This window comes from Sorex fumeus, unplaced genomic scaffold (genome assembly GCF_029834395.1).
Source record: "Sorex fumeus unplaced genomic scaffold, SorFum_2.1 ptg000178l, whole genome shotgun sequence".
Classification (NCBI taxonomy): Eukaryota; Metazoa; Chordata; class Mammalia; order Eulipotyphla; family Soricidae; genus Sorex; species Sorex fumeus.
In genome coordinates this window covers 1,374,701-1,396,962 of record NW_026606235.1, presented here as the reverse complement: position 1 = coordinate 1,396,962, position 22,262 = coordinate 1,374,701, and the positions used below count along the sequence as shown (strand labels likewise).

Below are 22,262 nucleotides of genomic sequence, written 5' to 3'. Positions count from 1 at the left end.
GAGGGGGATTCTGAGTCAGGGGGTGGGGTTCTGAGTGGGAGGGGGGAAGTTCTGAGTCTGGGAGGTATTTCTGAGTCTGGGGGTTCTGAATCTGGAGGAGGTGTTCTGATTCAGAGGGGGAGGTTCTGAGTCCAGGGGGGTTTCCGAGACCAGGCTGAACAAGGCGGGTGTTGGAGGACATTGCTGGCTTCTGTCCTCCAGAGCATTGTAGCTGAGGGGCAGTGACTGTTGCCATAATCCTGACAAGAAATGTAAGTGTGGGGGCTGCAGTGATAGCACAGCGGGTAGGGCATTTGCCTTGCACGCGGCCGACCCGGGTTCGAGTCCCAGCATCCCATATGGTCCCCTGAGCACCGCCAGGAGTAATTCCTGGGTGCATGAGCCAGGAATAACCCCTGTGGAATGCTAGGTGTGACCCAAAAAAAAGAAATGTAAGTGTGGACCAGGAGATGGCTCATAGGACTGGAGCATGTGGGGGGCCTGAGCTCCGTCCCCTGCATCACATGGTCCCCCGAGCACCGCCGGGACTGACCCCTGAGCACACCCGGGTGTGGTCCTCTAAATACAAAGGAAAACAAAAAGGAAGGGAGATAATTGGGCTCGGTGGCAGCCGTGCTGCCGTGAGTGTGGGCACTGCCGTGAGGGACCCCCCACTGGTGGCTGTCTTGAGGCCCTGGACCAGGAGACAGAACAGGTGGCGTGAGAGCCTCCACGCGGCCTCTCCCTGTGCCCTGAGCTCCTTCTGCGAGTGGCTTGGGGTTGGCTCGAGTCCCCCAAAGTGGATGCTCCAACAAATTAAGGGAAACCCAGTCACTTCCTACGGTCCGGCCTCAGTAGTCGCCCAGACTACATGGGAGGGAACGTGGCTCAGGGGGTGAGCACTTGCCTCACATCTCACACTCTGGCACGAGGAAAATAAATAAATAGATAGAATAAAGTGAAACGAGAGGGACCGCCATTCCCCTTCAGGAGGGTCTTGTTCTGAAACCACCACAAGCGCTTGGCATCTTCAAGTCAAAGTGAAAGTTTCTTGGACTGGCTGATGCCAGAGGCACAGGGGCATCAGATCCTGCTCAGGGCCAAAGCAGTCACCAGCCAGGGGTGGAGTTAGCGAGAGAAGAGCCCTAACACAGCCGAGCTAGTCCTAGCAGGCTTCTTGGAGGAGGTGATGCATGAGGAAAGGTTTACTATGATAGCACAGCGGTAGTGTGTTTGCCTTGCACGCAGCCATCCCGGCAGAGCCGGGTTCGATTCCTCCGCCCCCCTCGGAGAGCCTGGCAAGCTACCGAGAGTATTCAATATGCCAAACACAGTAACAAGAAGTCTCACAATGGAGATGTTACTGGGCCCGCTCGAGCAAAATCGATGAACAACGGGAGGACACACACATTATTATTATTATTATTATTAAAAGATAACTTTATGGGACTAGAGAGATAGTACAGCCGTAGGGCACTTGCCTTGCCCATGATCAAGCCAGGTTCTATCCCTGGCACTCCATATGGGGACCTGAGCACCACCAGGTATAACTACTGAGTACTGTCAGATGTGGCCAAAAAGTGAAGAAAGAAAGAAGGAAATAAAGAAAGAAAGGAAGGAAATAGGAAGGAAGGAAGGAAGGAAGGAAGGAAGGAAGGAAGGAAGGAAGGAAGGAAGGAGAAGAAGGAAGGAAGAAAGGAAGGATGGATGGAGGGAGGGAGGGAGAGACAGAGGGAGGGAAGGAGGAAGGAAGAGAGAAAATAAGAAAAAAAGAAAGGAAGGAAGGAAGGAAGGAGAAGGAAGGAAGAAAGGAAGGAAGGAGGGAGGGAGGGAGGAAGGGAGGGAGGGAGAGACGGAGGGAGGGAGGGAGGGAGGAAGGAAGAGAGAGAGAAAATAAAGAAAAAAGAAAGAAAGAAAGAAAGAAAGGAAGGAAGGAAGGAAGGAAGGAAGGAAGGAAGGAAGGAAGGACTTTATTTTCCAGAACAAAGTTTAGGGTTTCTCCCAGGGAGAAACTCAGGGTTCTACTTAGTTGCTTCCCATCCACAACCCCCAAGTTCCACTAACTAGCATACTTCAAATATATAGTTAGCACAGCAGTAGGGCATTTGCCTTGCACACAGCCAGCCCAACTGAGCCGGGTTCGATTCCTCCACCCCCCTCAGAGAGCCCGGCAAGCTACCGAGAGTATCTCGCCTGCACAGCAAAGCCTGGTAAGCTACCCATGACATTCAATATGCCAAACACAGTAACAACAAGTCTCACGATGGAGATGGTACTGGGCCTGCTCGAGCAAATCGATGAACAATGGGAGGACAGACAGACAGATATAAACACACACACACACACACACACACACACACACATATATATATATATATAATTTTTGCAAGGGGGTTATTCTCAGTTGAAGGAAGTTTTACCTTTGGAGTAAGACGTAGAAGAAGAAAAGGAGTGGCCAAAGCAATAGTACAGCAGGGAGGGAGTTTGTCTTGCATGCGGTTGACCTGGATTTGATCCTCAGCATCCCATATGGTCCCCTGAGCACCACCAGGAGTGATTCCTGAGTGCAGAGCCAGGAGTAACCCTTGAGCATTGTCGAGTGTGAAAAATAAAACAGAGAGAAGGATTTGTTTTTTGACAAGTTCACAGCAGTTTCCAACATCCCATCTGAACCTGCCAAAACCCACAGTAGGACTTTTCACTGGTGTTCCTGAGATGGAACAGCATCCCAGGTGCGAGTCAACACACAGTCAAGAGGAGACGGGGCCAGGGCCATGGGACAGCAGGTTGGGCACTTGTCTTGCACATGGCTGATTGAAGGTCAATCCCCGATATCCTATATGATCCCCAGAGCACTCCAGGAGTAATCCCTGAATGCAGAGCGAGCAGTAAGCCCCTGAGAACTGCCAGGAGTGGCCCCCAAACCAAAAACAAGCAAAAATAAATAAAGAAGAGAGAACTCTTCCTTCAGAGGCTGTGTAATTAGAACGAGGCCTGGGCAACATTCACAGCCTAGTGGCCTCGTGCTTGGCCAGTCTTACTGGGAGGGCTTGTGTGCAGCCTTACGAAGTGAGCGGGTCAATCAAGGCAAGAGGGAGAGGGCACCCCTGGATGACTAGAGACAGGTCATTCATGTCGGGAGGTCTGGAGGGAAAGCTTGAATAAGGGTGTCTGCCATTGTGGGGACTGGGTTTGGACCCCTCCCTGTCCCTTCCAGATGGAGACACTGGGCAGGTCCACTCTCTGAGCCTCAGTTCACTGGTTCCTTGGAAAATAGAAGCGATCATCACTGCCTTCAGGAAGAGAAATGCAGGCAAAGGATCTGCTAGTTCAAAAAAGCCTCCAACTGTCAGTGATAGCCAGGGATCATGTTTACTGGGGGTCCCGGGGTGCTCAGATGGAGAAATGCACAGACACTTGCCCCATGCGACCCAACACAGAAGGGGAGCACCTGAATCCCACCCCCTTAGCTGTCACCGCCTGATCCCTCCCCTCCTCCCTCCTCTCACCCCTTGAGTTCATTTGCAGGGGGATGGGGGGTCCCTTGTCTGAACAAACCTCCATCCAAGGGGGCTCCAGAAGGGGGTCACCTGACCCAGAGGGTGTGGTGACCTGGAAGAGGGAGGTGGTGTCCCCACTGTCCTCTCCTCCGGGGTGTCTCTGTTCAGCAGGAATTCCTCCGTCAGGCATGTAGTTCCGGTGGATTTTATGGGCCAGCCACAGCAGACAAACGGAGAAGAAAAACATCCCTCTGGAGCCCTGAGCGGCTCTCAGGGTCTGACTTCCGCTCAGCCGGAAGGAGGCTGGACGGCTTTAACCCTCTGTGGGAGAGGACCATGAGGATCCACTCAAGACCAGCCCAGCTCCCCACCCTGCCTGCTACCAAACACACCCCAATTCTCCCCCCACCTCCCGCCCTGCCCCGGGGCTCAGCCCACACGCATGCTTTGCGGGGGGGCTCCCTCCAAGGCCCTCAGATCACCACTGAATGTCCACTCAGCGTGCACAATTTCTACACCAGCCACATTTACAAACCTGGGCAGCCGGGAGAGCAAGGTGGGGAAGCGCATGGTCGTGAATCTCAGCCGAAATCCACTGGAGATGAGGTGTTGCCTGTTCTTGGACAAAGTCCACAGGCCCTGCTCGGCTTCAGGCTCCACCTCTGTGAAACAGGCTCAATACCAGGTTGTCTCACGGGGCCATATGAGGAGTCTATGAGTGCAGCTGTGTAAATCACTCAGTACCCAGTACTCAGTACTCGGCCTCAGTCAGCTGCAGTTCTCACATGCCCTCTGCTCCCCAGACCACCACAGGTTTGTGACCCACGTTTTACAAATGAGAAAAATTCAGGTCCTTGGTACATGCCTTGTCCTGCTCTTGTCCTTTCTATTTTCTCCAATTATTAACAATTGTTAATCCTGACTGCAAGCCTTGGAGTTTTGGGGGGGTTTGCTTGGTTGGGTTTGGGTTTGGGGGCCCCACTAGCAATGCTCATGGCTTTCTCCTGGCTCTTTGCTCAAGGATCACTCTGGCAGGGTCCAGGGACCGTATGAGGTGCTGGGGATCGAACCAAGTCGGCTGCACGCAAAGCAAGTACCTTAAGCTGCTGCACTAGTACTCTGGCCCCAAGCCTTGGACCTCTTGAACAACAGTCAGTCCTTAATATTCCAAGCTACGTGTTTGTGAACTTACTGACTGTTCAAAGTATCTGTTAGTAATCCTGCAATAAACTTTGCAGAGCTCCTGAGATCATTCACAGACACTTGGGCCGCCAAGCGCTCACATACGCTCCCAGCTGATGTCCTGCCTCTTGTCTGAACTTCACACTAGGGACAAGAGTCCTTTGGCAGTTTTTTGTTCATTTGTTTGTTTTCTTTTTTATTTTGGGGTCACACCAGTAGTGCCCAGGTGTTACTCCTGGCTCTGGACTCAGGAATCACTCCTGATGGACTTGGGCACCATATGGGATGCTGGGGCTAGAACCCAGGTTGGCCATGTGCAAGGCAAAATGCCCTACCTACTGTACTATCTCTCTGGCCCCTTTGGTGATCTTTTAGTGGCTATTCATTGCTATATGTTCATGCTTTCAGTGTTTTCTCTGTTAAAATGGTCCCATGCACAGTGCTGAAAATGCAAGCTGACTTTTCTAGACTCAAGAAATTCATGATTGGGGCTGGAGTAATAGCACAGTGGGTAGGGTGTTTGCCTTGCAAGCGGCCGACCCAGGTTCAATTCTCAGCATCCCATATGGTCCCCCAAGCACTGCCAGGAGTAATTCCTGAGTGCAGACCCAGGAGTAACCCCTAAGCATCGCCGGATGTGACCCAAAAAGAATAAAAAAAGAAAAAAGAAGTTTGTGATGTGCTTTGCAGAGAAAAAAAATCACATCAGGTTAATGCTGTTCAGGTATGAATTACAGGGCTGTGTCCATGAGATCAATGTGGATGGAATCAACAGGATGTATGAAATAAGGGTCATTAAACAGAAACACACTCAGAGCGAGAGTGTGGAATGAAAATAGTGTGACCGTTTTCGGCAGCACATATACTAAAATTGGAACTATACAGAGAAGATTACCATGGCCCCTGTGCAAGGATGACACTCAAATTCATGAAGGTTCCCATATTAAAAAAAAAAAAAGAAGAAAAAGAAAACAGTGTGACCAGAGGCTCACACAAACCTACGCCTCCGTTTCACCCTGGAGCAGTGGTTGGTGTGTTTACCAGTGCAAGTGTGTGCCATGACTTAACAGAGTGAGCATTAAAAAATTCATTTCACTTTCAGATTTTGGTACTTCCAGGCAAGAAGAGGTTCTCTGGGAGGCATTGCTGTGAGCTACAGTTACAATTAGCATCACGATGGGACAAATTGCTCCTGCAAATTATAGTCTTAAAACGACCATTTTCTATCCTTACCTAGCAGGGAAGAGACCATAATCACGAAGGTGGTTTTCCCAGGGCGAGTCTTCTCTTTGCACTCCAGATGTGCTGACCCCGGCTATATCCCAAACATGGGAAACTCGACTGCATAATTTGTGGTAGTGAGAGACTGCATTCACCCTCTCTCCTGGTTCTGCTTATTTAAATGGAAAAATTTATGGAATAAAGAGGCAGGAAAAAATTTTTTAATAATAAAGTGACTGTTTTCTTAGGCACACAGATTCTATAACTGAGAATTTCTAACAGGGACAGCTGGGAAACCTTGTTCTTGCTCCTTTGGGTCTTAGGCTTCAATTGGGACTCTGCAAAGGTGGGCTGGCTCAATAGTTGGGGCTGGGATTGCATCCCAGGGGGTCATCTTTGCTGGTATTATCTGCCCCCGGGCTGCAAGCACAGGAAAATTGGTATCAGAAGCAAGTGAAAACCGTTGGGAAGCACTTTCCTGTGGTCTCTCTATATAGCTTGGCTTTTAGTTTGGCCTTGTTACCTGGGAACACTGAGCTCCTATAAGAATGGAGCTGAGGGAAGCGCTCAGAGAAGCACCAGCCTGGTCTCTGCATTTGAGCAATTCTGCTCAGGCCCAGGACTTGCATCCCCACTCCACACAATTGGAACACTCTGGTGAATAGGCACACTCTCCCAGAAGCAGTTTTAAGAGAATCTAAGCTTGAACTTCCTTCCTTCTCTTCCCCATAATTTATCATAGAATTTCTGTCCAGGGGCTGGGAAGATAATATGAGAGATAGGGTGCTTGCTTTGCATGCAGCAGACCTGCGTTCAATCCCTTGTACCTCATATGATCCCCCAGCTCCACCAGGAGTGATCCCAGATTCAATCCTTGGCACTTCATGCAGTTCCCTGAGCCCTCCAGGAGTGATCCTTGAGCACAGAGCCAGAAACGTCACCCCAAAACAAAACTCAAACAAACAAAAAAGGAATTTCTGTTCACTTCCTAGTTGTGTGACCTCAGGTAATTTACTTAACCTCTTTCTTAGTCTATTCATTCATAAAAAGGAAACATTAGTATATTATTAATTTAACTATTAATAATCTCTATGTGCATGTGATATTTTAGATAAGATGGTCCAATCATGTTAAAGTACACAGTATTGAGGATGCAGCAATAGCACAGTGGGTAGGACATTTGCCTTGCACGCGGTCAACCGGGGTCCAATTCCCAGCATCCCATATGGGCTCCCGGGCACCATCAGGAGTAATTCCTGAGTGCAAAGCCAGGAGTAACCCCCGTGCATCACAGGATGTGACCCAAAAAGCAAATAAATAAATAAATAAATAAATAAAATACATAGTATTAATATACAAAATTACTGCATCACCACCACTACCAAAATGCCCCCCAGCCCCCATCACAGTCCCCATGTCATTTCCAGTCTGGTCCTCATACTTCCCTATACCCCACCTCCCCCTCTAGTGCTCAGCAATCCATTTTGTAATCCAAGGCCAAGGGTTCATCATTGTTGGGTGTTGTCTACGCCCCTGTTTTGTCGTTCTCTGTTGCACAGATGAGTGAGATCATCAGTATATGTCCTTCTCTGACTTATTTCACTTTAACATGATACCTCCAGTTTTATCCACATTGCAGCAAACTGCATGATTTCATCTTTTCTTATAGCGGCATAGTATCCCATTGTGTATATATACCACATCCTCTTTATTCATTCCTTTGTCATTGGACCTTTGGGTTATTTCCATATCCTGGCTATTGTACTTAAGAGCTGCAATGAACATAGGTGTGCACATAGTTTTTCAAGTCATGATTTTGTGTTTTGGGGGTAGCTGCCAAGAAGTGTAATTGCTGGGTCATATGGGAGTTTTCTACTTCTTTTTATGAGAAGTCTCTGTACTGCTTTCCATAGAGAGGAAACCAGACAACAGTCCCACCCATCCTGAATGAAAATCACTTTTTCACCACATCCCCACCAGCACTGGTTGTTTTTAGTCTTTTTGATATAGGCCATTGTCTTTCATGGTGCTCTGAATTAGAAATTCCTCTATAAAATTATAATTCCAAGTTTCATGACAGCTCCTTGACAGGTGTGCAGAAGACACTTTTTCCTGATACGTAGCATTTCCAGTGATATGATAGTGTTCCTTAAGAAATGAGGTAAAGGGGCTGGAGCAATAGCACAGCGGGTAGGGCGTTTGCCTTGCACGCGGTCGACCCGGGTTCGATTCCCAGCATCTCATATGGTCCCTTGAGCACCACCAGGAGTAATTCATGAGTGCAGAGCCAGGAGTAACCCCTGCGCAAAAAGAAATGAGGTAAAGAAGATAAGACAAATGCAGAAGAAAGTGACATAAGTGAGGATAATAATGCAAAATAATACTTTAAAAATGCAATCCCAATTAGAAAATGTAAATTTTATTTGCTTATATAAGAAATGTGTCAGATTTCTAAACAACTATTTTGAATGATAATAAGATATACTCCTTAGCCAAAGTAGAGAAAATATAAACAGATAAAAATTAATAAAAATGCAGCTTACTAATATGTTGAAAATTTATTAGACCCAAACATTTTGAAATAAAAGAGTTGTGCATTATGAAAAAAAATAAAAGAAATGAGGTTCTGGGGCTGGAGGAACAGCTGATAGGGAGCTTGCCTTGCATGTGGTGGACCCAGGCATTCCATATGGTCCCCTGTGCACCGCCAGGAGTAATTCCTGAGTGTAGAGCCTGGGATAAGGACTAAGCATTGCCAGTGTGGCCCCCAAACCAAAAATAAATAAATTTTAAAAAGCGGGGTTCTGGGGAAATACCTTAGAGGCCCCTTCTTCACCCAGATATTCCTGGTACCAGACAGCCACCTACTCCCTCTCCTCTCACTCCTACCAATGTGCTCTCAGAAAGAATGGGGCACTCATCCACACCACGTGGCTGGCACTGAGGCCTCGAGAAATACCTGCTAACCTGGGTCCTTAGTCAGATGGAGGATGATGGGCTTCGGTGAGGAGAGTCTAGGGCCAACTAAACCTAGAAAATGCAGATGAAAATAAAATCCCAGGAAATTTTTTCTGCAGGAGTCCTCAGTCTTTTTTTTTATTTATTTTTTCACTTTTTTATAATTGAGGCAATGGGATTTACAATCCTGTTAATTATATATATTTATTTATTCATGCATTGTTCCAGCATCACACCTGGTGCCAAAGAGCTCACTTCCCTTTCCCAGTGTCCCAAAGACCCTTCCCAACCCCTGTTCAATCCCTGTCACAGTATATGGTCCCCTGAGAACTACTAAGGGTCACTCCTGAGCACAGAGCCGGTTGTAACCCCTGAGCACTTCCAGGTGTGGTCCAGAACTTTTCCAACCCCTTCAAATGCCCTAAAAATAGCGGCCTATATTACCAATATTTATTATTTTTATTTCTGTTTGCCTTCCTGTTTTATTATGGTTGTTTTTCACAGTTCCCCTGAGTCAGGAATTCAGGATCCACATCCCAGAGGCTCCCACTCACACCCGGCACGTTGGTGTTGGATGTAGGTGGCATCTCAGCACCTCCCGCATGGCCTTTCTTCACACGGATGGGACGGTCTTTGGGTATCTGCTGACCCAAGTGATTCAAGAGTGTAAAGCAGTAGCATAATTGCCTTTTTCAGACAGAATCACAAGTCACATGCTCTCATTTCTGCTTTTGTGTCTGTTTGGGGTTTGGGGGAGTTCATACCCTGTGATGCTCAGGGGCTACTTCTGATTCTGTGCTCAGGAGTGACCCCAGGCAGTGCTCACTGCCAGGGATTCCAACCAAAACCAACAGGATCAAGACAAGCACCTTAACCACTGTACTAACTCTCTGGCCCTTTCTGTCATATTCTTTCTCCCCCCACTCCCACTTTTTCTTTTAGCTTTTTGAGTCATACCCGGCAATAATCAGGGGTTGCTCCTGACTCTGAACTCAGAAATTACTCCTAGAGGTGCTCACGGGACAGAACGGGATGCCAGGAATCGAACCCAGGTTAGCAATGTACAAGATAAATGTCCTACCCACTGTACTATCGCTCTGGCCCCATCTTCTGTCATATTCTTCCAGTCACATGCATTCCATTGGTACATTCACATGTTCTTTCATTGATTCTATTCCGTATTGATTAGTGAAGTCTTGATGTTTATCATTCAACTTTGGTCTTCATCAATATTGTGGTTGACTCATCTGGTGGGTTCCCTTTGAATATTTTTATGTCTTTGGGCATATTTATATCCTATATGATTTATGATACTGATTTGATGGAATGGATTTTTTCACAGAGTTAGACAAACGGCCATTTCTGTAGGTGTGTTTCTTGGGTGTGCCAGCAGATCTATTCAATGGGGAGGGATTAATCTACAGAAGAGGGTGGAGACCAGGAGAGAAGGATTTCTGTGCCACATACCCAGAGTGGGAGTAGGGGCCTGGCAGGAGGGAGTGAGGAGCGAAGGGAGAAAAGTCAAATAAGGTGTGAGCCTCTAGGGCTGGAGCGATAGCACAGCGGTAGGGTGTTCGCCTTACAAGCGGCCAACATGGCCGACCCGAGTTCGATTCCCCCGCCCCTCTCGGAGAACCCGGCAAGCTACCGAGAGTATTCGATATGCCAAACACAGTAACAACAAAGTCTCCAATGGAGACGTTACTGGGCCCGCTCGAGCAAATCGACGATCAACGGGAGGGCCTTTACCTTTACCTTTACCTCTGTACAGGAGTTTGCACTGGGCTGGAGATGGCACTCACCTTGCAAGGAGCCTAGCCAAGACTCCTGGGTCTGTCATATATGGTCTCCTGAACACCACTCAGAGTAAATCCCTGAGCACAGAGCCAGGAGGAAGATGGGTGTTCCCCCTGGCCCTGCAAAAACAAAACAAGAGTTTGTGTCAAGGTAGGCCAGGAACAGCCCAGAGGTTAAGTACACTGAAGTTTGGCAGAGGGGTCGGGCGGTTTGCTCAGATCAAAAGTGATGGATGGTCAAGGCAGGGATGAGGAAACAGCAGGGCAAAGGCGCAGCAATGTACAGCACAGATGCCACAGAGGGGCTCCTCGTGTCCTAGTGACACTGGAACCCGGGAGCCCTGTGGGGGTAGCAGGGCCAGGTCTGGTCTCTCAGCCCCTAAGACCTTCCCTTTCTCTCCTGCACATTCGTACTCAGCCCTCATGCTCCTCCTGGCTGCCTGAGAGGTCTTGCAGTTGGGAATGGTGTTTGCCTGACCTAGGTTGCCCCACTGGGCCCATTGTGTGATCTCAGGTAAGTCACAATCCCTCCTCAGAATCTCTGTTTCTGGGGCTGGAGCGATAGCACAGTGGGTAGGGCATTTGCCTTGCATGTGGCCGACCCAGGGTCGATTCTCAGCATCCCATATGGTTCCCTGAGCACCACCGAGAGTAATTCCTAAGTGCAGAGCCAGGAGTAACCCTTGTGCATCGCTGGGTATGACACACACACACACACACACACACACACACACGCACGCACGCACGCACACAAAAGAATGCTTCTTCACTGCAAAATGGGTATAATAGCAAACTGTACTCTGAAGGCTGTGATGGGAAGTGAGAAGAGTGAAAGACAGACGCCCTGGGCCGGTTGCTCCTTGCTCTATATCCTTGGCACACAGCGTTGGATTCACGCTTGTGCATGAATGAGTAAAGAAAGAGGAAGCACAAAAGTGATGATAAATACTACATGGAGAAGTAAGGTAGAGGGGGGCGGAGAGACCATTGCTCTTGTCCTCTCAGGGGTCCAGGAAGTTCTCCCTATGAGGAGGTGAACTTTGAGTGGAGAGTGGAAGGAAGTGAGAGATAGAGTTGGGGACTTGGGGGTGGGGGTCAGAGTCTGCCGAGCAGAGCAGAGGGGGTCCAGGAAGCAGGAGGAAGCCAGTGTGGCTGAAGCAGAGGGAGGGACAAAGGACAAAGAGTTGAAGTGCCTGGTGGGGGCGAGTGAAGAATGGGACAAGTTCTATGGGGGGCGGGGGAGCGTCCGGTCCCTCCCTCCGCAGGCTCCTGGCCCTGGCCCGTACCAGCAGGCACAGAGCCCTTGCACGTGGAGGGCTGGGCCAGGGCCCGATTGGCATTAACTCACGGGAACCCTCACTGGCCTGACAAGCGGGACTATTATTATCCTTGGGGTTGAAAGCCAGAAACGGACACTCGAAGAGTCACTGACCTTGGGCCGGAATCAGGTCTCTCTGATGCCAGACCCTGGCTTGCTCCTACCACATTGTCCTGTGAGTCTCTGTTTACAGCGCGCCTTCCCCTCTGGGGTGCAGAAGGCCCGTCTCCGTCTCATTCATGGTTTTATTTTCCTCCTGGGTCCCCTGTGTCAAAACCTGCCCGAGTTGCAAAATGAATGGATGAGCTTACCAGGTCAGCCCCGTCCTGCCCCCGCCGCCTTCCGGCTCGGTTCACACCCAGTTTGGCTGGTCCCAAGCTGGAAGGGGGAGGAGCTGGACGGAGGAATCTCGAGCCACCTGAGGGTTGAGAGCAGGAGAGAGGGGGAGGAGGGGGGAGAAAGCGAAAGTGAAGGGGAGCCTGGGAGCCCCTGTGAGGAGGCGCAGACAGGGAAGGAAATCTCCCGGTAATAATTCATCAGTGCAGGAAGCAGCAGCCTGGCCTGGGGCTGCGTGTGGGACTGGCCGGCGGGGAGGGGGACCCCGCGGCTCCTTCTCCTCTTCCCCCAAGCCCAGCCTGGCCGGGGTCACGGTCAAATGGTGGAAAGGGGAGGGGGAGCCAGGGAGCCAGGTGTGGGAACAGACTTTACTACAGACCCCTAGCCTGAAGCTCTCTCAGCAGCTCTTGAACCTCCCTCCCCCTCGTTCTGGCCAGGGTCAGGGAAGTTAGGAAGAGAGAGTGGCAGAGCAGAGACGCATGCTCACCAAGAGGAAGACGGAGCTGAAAGGGACCTGGGAGCCTTTTGGCTTGCTCCTTGTATCTGTCTGCCTCATGGATGCCATTTGGGCAGGAGAGATATTTTCAAGGCCAAGTGGATGCTGGCTTAGCCAGCCCCAGGATGGAGCTAGGCAGTGGGCACGACGGTGAGAAGACCCCAGGAGCCATCAACAGCTAAATGGTTCTTTTCAGACCCTCTGAGGAGGACCTGTCAGACTGAACAATCTAAGATTTCCTGAAGGCAGGAAGGCGGATGAGGGAAGAAAAAGTGGAGTGTAAGAGGGGCGGCTTAAGTATTCCAAGCTGAGGTGGGATGGTAAGCATGAATTCTGGGCAAGCCATGTAACAAGGTACATGCTTTGTACATGGCTGACCTAGCTTCAATCCCTGGCACCACTTATGATACACCCAAGCCCCACAGGGAGTGTCGCCTGAGCACAGGGACAGAAGCACCAGAAGTAGTTCCTGAGTATTGCTGGGTGTGACCCTCCATTTACTCCCTGTCCCCCCCCCCACCAAAAGGAAAAGAAAAGGACTGGGGGTGAGAAGAGAAACTTGCATTTTATTTAATTAATTTATTTATTTTTGCTCTTTGGGTCACACCTGGCAATGCACAGGGGTTACTCCTGGCTCTACACTCAGGAGTTACTCCTGGCGGTGCTCCGGGGACCATATGGGATGCTGGGAATCGAACCCGGGTTGGCCGCGTGCAAGGTAAACGCCCTACCCACTGTGCTATCTCTCCAGCCCAAAACTTGCGTTTTAATGGGGGTGGGAGAAGTAGGATATGAAAGACAGACTAGGGCTATTCCAGGTCCCTGCATTTTAAAGACCGAAAGAACATTTATCTGCAATTGGGGCACTGCCCACAATCTCAGGGCAGAGTAGTAAGGATCAGTAGTAAAATACTCAGCCCAATGCTTGTCACATAGCAGGACCTCAGCCGAAACGTCAGCTCTGCCAGGACAAAGTTCGTTTGGATCACATCTCTGTCCTCGGACCAGAAATCACAATGCGGAGACCTCACAAATATTTGTTGGATGAATAAATGGAGAGATTGGCGTTTCTGTTTTGCTTTTGTTTGGGGTTTTGCTTTCTCAAGTTTGTCGTCAGGGATGTGACACTGTCGCGTCCTTATTTGGAAAGACCGCAGCTCCTGCGAGAAAGTTCTCCCCAGACTCCCGTTACGTTAATGCGCATTCCTGAGTCTGTGAAACAGAAGAGGGGAGTCAAAAACAATACAAAAAAAAACACCCTCCCCAATTTTTGACTCGCATTTAAAGTCTCAGAACTAGTGTGATGAAATTCAAAAGGGGCGAAGACCCGAACTGGCTTCCCCTGTCGTTCTCTCCGCCAACGAAGAAGACGGCTAGAAAAAACAAAGCTGCCCGTTTTCTCCCGGAGGCTCTAAGGCGGAGGCTAAGGGGCCCGGGCTGGACTAGGGTCGCCCCATCCCATCACGCAGAACCCCGCAGCATCAATCTGCCAGAATCGCCGGGTGCCGACCGGGTTGCCGTCCGGGCGGGCGCAGAGCTCCCGGGCCGCGTTCAACCTGGGAGACCCGGGCGGCGGGCGCGTTCCCATTGGCTGAGACGCGGCGGGCGCGTCCCCATTGGCCAGGGCGGAGCCCCCGGCCGGGGCGGCCTCGCGATTGGCCCCGCCCTCGGCTATAAGGCGGCGGCCGGCCGGGCCGTGGGAGCGCGCGGGAGCGCACGGCGCTGCGGACGCTCGAGCGGGGCGCGCGGGTGGACGGACGGACGCGCGGACGCGGTCCCGGCCCCATGGCGTTCGCGCTGCTGCGCCCCGTCGGCGCGCACGTGCTGTACCCCGACGTGCGGCTGCTGAGCGAGGACGAGGAGAACCGCAGCGAGAGCGACGCGTCCGACCAGTCGTTCGGCTGCTGCGAGGGCCTGGAGGCGGCGCGGCGCGGCCCGGGCCCCGGGGGCGGGCGGCGGGCGGGCGGCGGCGGCGGCGGCGGCGGCGGTGGCGGTGCGGGCCCCGTGGTGGTGGTGCGACAGCGGCAGGCGGCCAACGCGCGGGAGCGGGACCGCACGCAGAGCGTGAACACGGCCTTCACGGCGCTGCGCACGCTCATCCCCACCGAGCCGGTGGACCGCAAGCTGTCCAAGATCGAGACGCTGCGCCTGGCGTCCAGCTACATCGCGCACTTGGCCAACGTGCTGCTGCTGGGCGACGCGGCCGACGACGGGCAGCCGTGCTTCCGCGCGGCGGGCAGCGCCAAGGGTGCCATCCCCGCCGCCGCCGCCGCCGCTGCCGACGGCGGCCGCCAGCCGCGCTCCATCTGCACCTTCTGCCTCAGCAACCAGCGCAAGGGGGTGAGTGCGTGCGCGCCGGGCGGGCGGGCGGGGGTCGGGCGCAAAAGCGGGCCACAGGCTCCCCATGCCCAAGTGAAAAAAAAGACAAGCCACTCCAGGTACCGGGGGGCGGGAGGGGAGGGGGGGCGCTGCAGCGCCCAGGAGCAGTGCCACGGAACCTCTCGCTCCGCGCCCCATCAGCAGAAAGGGCTGGAAAAAAAGTCCAGTGTGGGCCAGACTTCTTCGAGGATGGAGATTGCACGGGGAGCCCCACACCTCTTCCCGCTGGAGCTGTGCTGGGAAGAGGGCATGAGGAAGTCCTAACAAAGGCGCTCTCGTGCCCCGGTGGGGACAAGGCTCTTCTTTTTTATTGCTTTTGTGTATGTGGTTTGTTTTTTTTGGGGGGGGGGGGGTGTTTGGAGCCACACCCGGCAATGCTCAGGGCTTAAGCCTGCAACCAGGAATCTGAGACCAGGAATCACTCCCCCAGCGGTGCTGGGGCACCAGATGGGATGCTGAGGATCAACCCGGGTTCGGCCAAGTGCAAGGCAGGAGCCTTACTCTGTACTGGCCCTCCCACCCCGGCGAGCCCCTTCTTTTCACCTTCAGGCAGGTAGTTTTGTGGTTGATAAGGGGGTATGGCTCCAAGCCGGGTTTGGTTTAGTCCCATGTCCAGCGTTCCCTCGCCCTGGCTTCAGAAGCCAGATTACAGGCTCTGGTTTTTGCTGGTGGTGTGTGTGGCCTCAACTAACCCCTATGATTAAAAAAAAAAAATCATCTCTGTCATGAACAAGAGGCCTGACCCAAGACCTGATGCTGAGAAGGAAATTGAACCTGTATTCCAGACCAAGACCCAGCAATACCCAGCTAATGAGCAATAGGAGTTTTTGTTTAAAAAAAGAAAGAAAGAAAGAAAGAAAAGGAAAGAAGAAGGAAAGAAAAATGAGAGGCTTCCTTAAGGACCAGGCCTGAAGGATGGAATCTGGGGGGAAGAGCCTGCGGTATGCCCTAGTGTGGACGCAATCCATACCCATAGGTTAGCTGTGGCGTTGGGGGGCCTCCTCTGGCTGAAAGCCGCTGCTTCTGCCCACACCCCAAGGAGCTGGCCTCACCCCCAGACTGTTCCCCTTCAGCCAGGCACTTTTCCTACACGAAGGAAGCTTGTCTGTGTGACAGCTCTTCGTTCTAGTAACCCATTGATCCCTGGAGAAACCAGGCTGAGACTTGTCTGTCTGCCCACGCGACCTTTTGAAAAGGAAAAGGGGAGCCGGGGAGACTGTGCAGAGCCCTGTTTGGTTCCTGAACACTGTATATGGTCCCCGGGGCAGAGAGGCCGCCCTGACCAATGGATGTAGCCAAGCCTTTGCCCTCCCTCCAGAAAGAACAAAAGGGCTGGGGAGATCCGACCACACTCCGGCCTCTGGTCCTCATGCACCCCAGGCACCCTGCTTCCCTCTTTTCCCGGGAAGCCTTTTATATCCTGGCTCCTCAGACCCCAGTCTCAGCTCCTCATGGCTGCCTCAGTTTCCCTGACCCAGTCGTCTGCTCTCTCAGCCCCTGCTGGCAGCCGGCCTCACTGGGAAAGGCTGACTAGGCCCTCGGTGTCCCTCCCCGGTCGCCGTTCACCCTCATCGCAGACTCCAGCTCTCCAGCAGCCTCCGGGTAACGGGAGGCGGCTCAGCAGACTGGAGCATGGGCTTTGCATGCAGGAGGCCCAGGTTCCGTCCCCGGCACTGCACGGTCTCCACTCATCCAGCCAAGAGTGGCCCCTGAACTCAGCTGGGTGTGGCCCCTCCCCCACTCTACTAAAACTGAAGAAATAAGAGAAGCGGGTTGTGGTATCAGGGCCAGGGCAAGGAAACGAAGACAGGGGTGGCGTGAAGGTGGAGTTCGGGGTTGGGGGCAGGGGGCACCCAGGGCCTGTCCTGACGTTTGGGAACTGAGGCAGATTGGCGTAGGGAATGGTGTTCCGGAGCTAAACACAACAGAGTAGGGGTGAGGAAACGTGGCGTGGCTCGGCAAGAGGGTCAGTGTTAGTGGCCACAGCTGCCTGCATTCCTTTGGCATGTGCATGGGGTTGTCTGTGCCCGTGGACGTCTCCTTGCCCGACCACTCAGCCCCTGGGTGCCTGGGGAGGGGCTGCCATAGCTTCCCACCCGCTTCCAGAAGATGCTCTGGGATACATAGGCCCTAGGGGCCAATGTTGTGTCTTTTTTTTTTTTTTGCTTTTTGGGTCACACCCAGCAATGCACAGGGGTTACTCCTGGCGATGCACTCAGGAATTACTCCTGGCGGTGCTCAAAGGATCATATGGGATGCTGGGAATCGAACCCGGGTTGGGCCGCATGCAAGGCAAATGCCTTACCTGCTGTGCTATCACTCCAGCCCCTCAGCTTGTGTCTTGCTGGCCTGGGAAGTGGACAGGGCCCGCGTGGGAGGGTGTCCATCGCTGCCCCCTACCACCGCAGGGCCACTGGGGGTGTTCACCTCAGTCTCAAATCTATCCCCCGCACAACCAGCTCTCGCATTGGTCTGGCTGCTTCCTGGGATCTGGCGAAAGGACCACGAACCCAGCCAAATTTGGCATGGAAGCCCAGCTCTCAACCCCACAGGCTCCTCTGGGGATAGGGTCCGGGCGATCCCGGCCAGCTTGGGCCCCTCTAACACTTGCTAGGAGAAAATTGACTTTCTTGGTCTTGGGGGTGGGCGAGGGGGGGCGCTCCTGACTTGGGGGTGCCAGAAATCTTCCAGTCTTGGTCCCCTCTCCCTTTCCTCTGAGCTCCCTTGTCCCTCCCACCTAGTGGTCTCTGTTGGATCACCATGGAAACATCTGCTTCTGGTGGATTCCCGTTGAAGGAGAGACTTGGTGTGACTGTTGGTGGTAGAAGGAACTAGCAGGAGGTGGAGAAGAAGCCTTGACTCTTGTCCCTTTTTCACCTGGGGCTGGTGTCCTATAGATCCGGCTTGGAAGGGCCCCTCTCCAGAGCAGAAGAGCGTGGAGCCAGCCAGCAGGCCCCGTGAGCAGACGGGGCCCATGTGTGTTTATTGCTGGCTCGCCGTGCTCCTGGCCAGGTGCTCGGGTCTTGTGTGAGCAGACACCTGTGTGTCCCCACAGTGACACCACTTTGCATGTGGGGACACGGAGGCCGAGGAGGTGAGGTCACTTGCCTTGAGGTCCAGCAGTCAGCCCAAGGCAGAGCATAGATGACAGCCCAGTTGTGTGTCCCTCGAGCCCAGCTCCTGACCACAGTGCTACCCAGAGGCCTCGGTGCCAGGTCCCTGAGGGACGAGGAAGGAACAGGCTCTTCAGGCCCTCATCTGAGGCGCGTCTTACCCAGCCACGCTTGCAGCCCTCTCTCTGACTCGGATGGCAAGTCGGCCCCTTGGTCCCCAATTCTCAGATGAAGAAATGAGACCTGGGGGTCGAACAGTCCCCGCGCCCGTGTGGGACCCAGGTCTCCCAGTGACCACCAGCCTGGGGGGAAGTGGCAGTTCCTGTCCCCACAGACGTCAAGGGGAAGGTGGGAGTTCACTTTCTCCCAGCCACGTCCCTTCCCCCGCCCGTCCGCCCTGCACAATCGCTCCTGCCAGAGTTTGTCTGAGAAGCCCAAGCCCTGGGCTCTGCTGGGATGTGTCCTCAGCCCTCAAAATAGCCCTGCCTGTGAATGGACACGCTGTCCTGGGGCCCGGCGCGCCTCGAGGGAGGCTGGACTCACATCTGCATGGACTGGCCCCGAACTGGGCCCAGGAGCAGAGGGGGCAGGGGGGCAGCGCTCCCAGATGGTCGGCAGTTTCTCCCCATGGCTGAGAAAGATTCTGCTCTATCACCTCCCGGCCTGGCTCTGGGAGAGGATGGAGGGAATCCAATGCCACTGAGTCCTGGAAACGGGACAGACTGTTGGACATGGGGGAGCTCCAGCCGACACTTACCAATTGGCTGGGAGCCGCTGGGCCAGACCTTCTATGGCTGGAGGCCTCCAAAGACTCTCTGAAGCCATGACCCCACATGTCAGGCCTCAGAGCACAGCCCTGCAGGCCGAGTAGCGGCATCAGGAGCTGCTACCATTAGCATGTCCACCAGGCACCACGGACTGGCTGTGTTGGTCTTTGGCATCTGCTCCGTGCCTGACCCTGGACTAGAACTGGGGCCCAGAGTAACGTTTTCCCTGCTCCGTCCCAGGCTCCCAGCCCTCATGGGGAAACAAAAGAGAAAGCCCAGCTCCCCCCTCTGAGCTATATCCTGGTGCTCACGTCCCCCCAGAGAGGCCGGAAGTGCGAGGCAGGGACAGAGACTTTCTGGGGAGACGGCCAGAGAGCATGTTCTTGGCGAAGTGGACGCCCTGGATGAAGGCAGGAAGGTGGTTGTGGGGTGTGCCTGTGCCCTGGTCTCACAAGTGGTTTGGGGCCGGAGAGATAGGATAGTGACTAAGGCACTTGCCCACGGCCTTTCTATGCTCCTCAGCATCACATCAGGTCCTCTGAGCACCACCAGCATAGACCCCTGAGCACAGAGCCTGGAGTAAGCCCTGAGCACCTCGGGGTGTGACTCAAACAACCCGCTTCCACCAAAAAGAAAAAAAAAGATTAATGTTGCAAAGTTTTAAATTTATTTATTTTTCTTTTTGGGTCACACCCAGAGATGCACAGGGGTTGGCCCTGGCACATGTACTCAGGAATTACTCCTGGCAATGCTCGGGGGACCATATGGGATGCCGGGAATCGAACCCAGGTTGGCTGCATGCAAGGCAAACACTGTGCTATTGCTCCAGCCCCAATGTTGCAATTTTAAATGCACTGGGTGGTTATTCAAACTCAAATGCTCTGGGGAGACACTTGGGAAAGATAAAAATGTTACTAAAATCAGAGCCTTCCCCTGCTCCCACACTTTCCACTCTTCCACATCCCACTCACCCTGCTCCTCCTCCCAGGAACCCCTTCCTATGGCCCAGAGAGGCCCCTGCCCAGTGTGTACCCTCCATCCTGTCCCCCATTGGTCCATGCTGGGGCCCTGCTGCCCTTCACCGTGTGGCCGGGACCCGTCTGTCCAGAGGGCTGGACGCTAGGTCGGTTAGCGCCAGGGTGACCCATGAGCTGATTAACCCTCCAAACACTTCTCTCTCCTCCCTTCTAGGGTGGCCGCCGGGACCTGGGAGGAAGCTGTTTGAAGGTGAGGGGGGTGGCCCCCCTTCGAGTGTCAAGAAGATGAATCTGACGCCTATGGCACTTGCTCCAAGCGGGACCCTCGAGAGGGAACCAGAAGCCGGCCACCCACTGGACAGGGAGAAGACGCCGGGCGCTGAACCCCAGCCTCCTTTGTGAGGGACAAGAGGACAATGGCCGGGGCACCCCCCTCCTCCGACCCTCGGGGCAGGCCCCACGCCAGGACAGCTGTACTCCACCCTGGAGCAGACAAGGGTCCCAGCAGCCAGCACCAGCCCTGGCTGGCCAGTGACTAGGTGGACATTCTGGGAAACGGACTGTTGGTGACAGAGGATGTGTGTAAATCTGTGAGTGCAAGTGTGTGTGTGTGTGTGTGTGTGTGTGTGTGTTCACGCACACGCGTGCGTGAGACCCTGTGGGTGTGTAAGGGAGAATTGGTGGGTTTAAAATAAAAGATATTTTTAAGTAAAAGAGGTTCCTAGCTGGAATGGGATACAGGGATGGGAGCGGTCAGAGCGTTCTTCCCTGGACAGAGTCTGGGGGTGGGTGAAAGCAAGGCCACCTGCTCCCCGTTCCCTGAAGTGGAGCTTCTCAAACTCTCCTCAGCACCTTCTTGCACTGCTGTTGGGGTCCAGTATGGTTGGCAGGGAAATGTTGTATTTATTTATTTTGGTTTGGGAGTCACACCCAGCTGTACTCAGGGCTTCCTCCTGGCTCTGCCCTCAGGGATCACACCTGGGAGTGCTTGGGAGATCATGTGGGGTGCCGGGGATTGAACCCGGGTTGGAAGCATTGAAGGCAAGCGCCACACACACTGTACTATCGCTCTGACCTTTGAATTTATTTACTTTTTCGCTTTGGGGACCACACCCAGTGATGTGCAGAGATTCCTCCTGGCTCCTTACTCAAGAATTACTCCTGGCAGTGCTCAGGGGACCAATGTAGGGATGCTGGGGATCGAACCTGGGTGAGTCGGTTGAAAAGCAAATGCCATCCCCTTATTTTTCTGTTTTTGTTTTTGGGTCACACCCGGCAATGCATAGGGGTTACTCCTGGCTTTTGCACTCAGGAATTACTCCTGGCGGTGCTCGAGGGACCATATGGCATGCTGGGAATCGAACCGGTTGGCCGTGTGCAAGGCAAACGCCCAACCCGCTGTGCTGTCACTCCAGCCCCCTCCCCTTATTTTTGAATAGGGACCGTATTGCCTCCCATGGTTCTGCCTTCTCCCATGGTTCTGCCTTCAAGGGGCAAGGAGGATGGATGCTGAGGCGCTTCAGACATGAAATTTTTGTATTATCCCCGTGTCTTAACCAAGCAAATCGTGAAAAAAGAAAAGAAAAACTTGTGAAGGCTGGAAAGCTAGTGTGCAAGTTAAGGAACTTCCCTTGCGTGAGGCTGCTGGTGATTCACCCCTAGCACTGCATCTGGTCCCCAGAGCCCCACCAGGAGTAATCCCTGAGCATAGAGCCACGAATAAGCTCTGAACAACGCTGAGTGTAGCCAAGAAACCACCCCCAAAACAGTGTGTACACACATAAATCAGTTTTAGTCCAGTCACACACATATCCCACACGCTTCTTGTGGCTTTTTATTTTTTAATTAAAAAAAAATTTTTTTTTGCATTTTGGGTCACACCCCGCGATGCACAGGGGTTACTCCTGGCTTTGCACTCAGAAATTACTCCCAGCAGTGCTCGGGGAACCATATGGGATGCTGGGAATCGAACTCGGGTTGGATGCGTGCAACGCAAATGCCCTACCCTCTGTACTATAGCTCCAGCCCCTCTCATGGCTTTTTAAATCTCCTAACAAGATGGTCTCGCTGCATTGGAATGCAGAAATCAAGAGCGTCCTCCCAGCTGCAGCTGTGTCTTCATTCTGTCAGTGTCCAGACCATGGCACTCCCTTCACCATGCCATCGGCGCCCTGACTGAGGGGACAAATTCCCACACGTGCCCCCCTTGCACTGGCAGCTAAGGTATTTTAGCTGTTTCA

At 53.0% G+C, this 22,262-nt stretch overlaps 2 protein-coding genes and 2 non-coding genes across 4 annotated transcripts in view; 3 read left to right on the top strand and 1 right to left on the bottom strand.

Moving 5' to 3' along the window:
• SOX12 (SRY-box transcription factor 12) overlaps positions 1 to 22,262 on the bottom strand; it is a 280,268-nt gene that overhangs the window by 16,698 nt on the left and 241,308 nt on the right. The gene's annotated exons all lie outside the window — the stretch shown is intronic.
• LOC130017198 (U6 spliceosomal RNA) lies at positions 5,500 to 5,609 on the top strand. Its single transcript, XR_008791349.1, has one exon. It is a non-coding gene; the product is annotated as a U6 spliceosomal RNA (small nuclear RNA).
• Positions 5,887 to 6,048, top strand: LOC130017195 (U1 spliceosomal RNA). The gene has a single exon (XR_008791347.1). It is a non-coding gene; the product is annotated as a U1 spliceosomal RNA (small nuclear RNA).
• On the top strand, positions 14,500 to 20,699 carry TCF15 (transcription factor 15). The gene is made up of 2 exons (XM_056107877.1): positions 14,500 to 15,126; positions 20,237 to 20,699. The coding sequence occupies exons 1-2, from the start codon at positions 14,572 to 14,574 to the stop codon at positions 20,309 to 20,311; spliced, it is 630 nt and encodes a 209-aa protein (XP_055963852.1). The 5' UTR covers positions 14,500 to 14,571; the 3' UTR covers positions 20,312 to 20,699.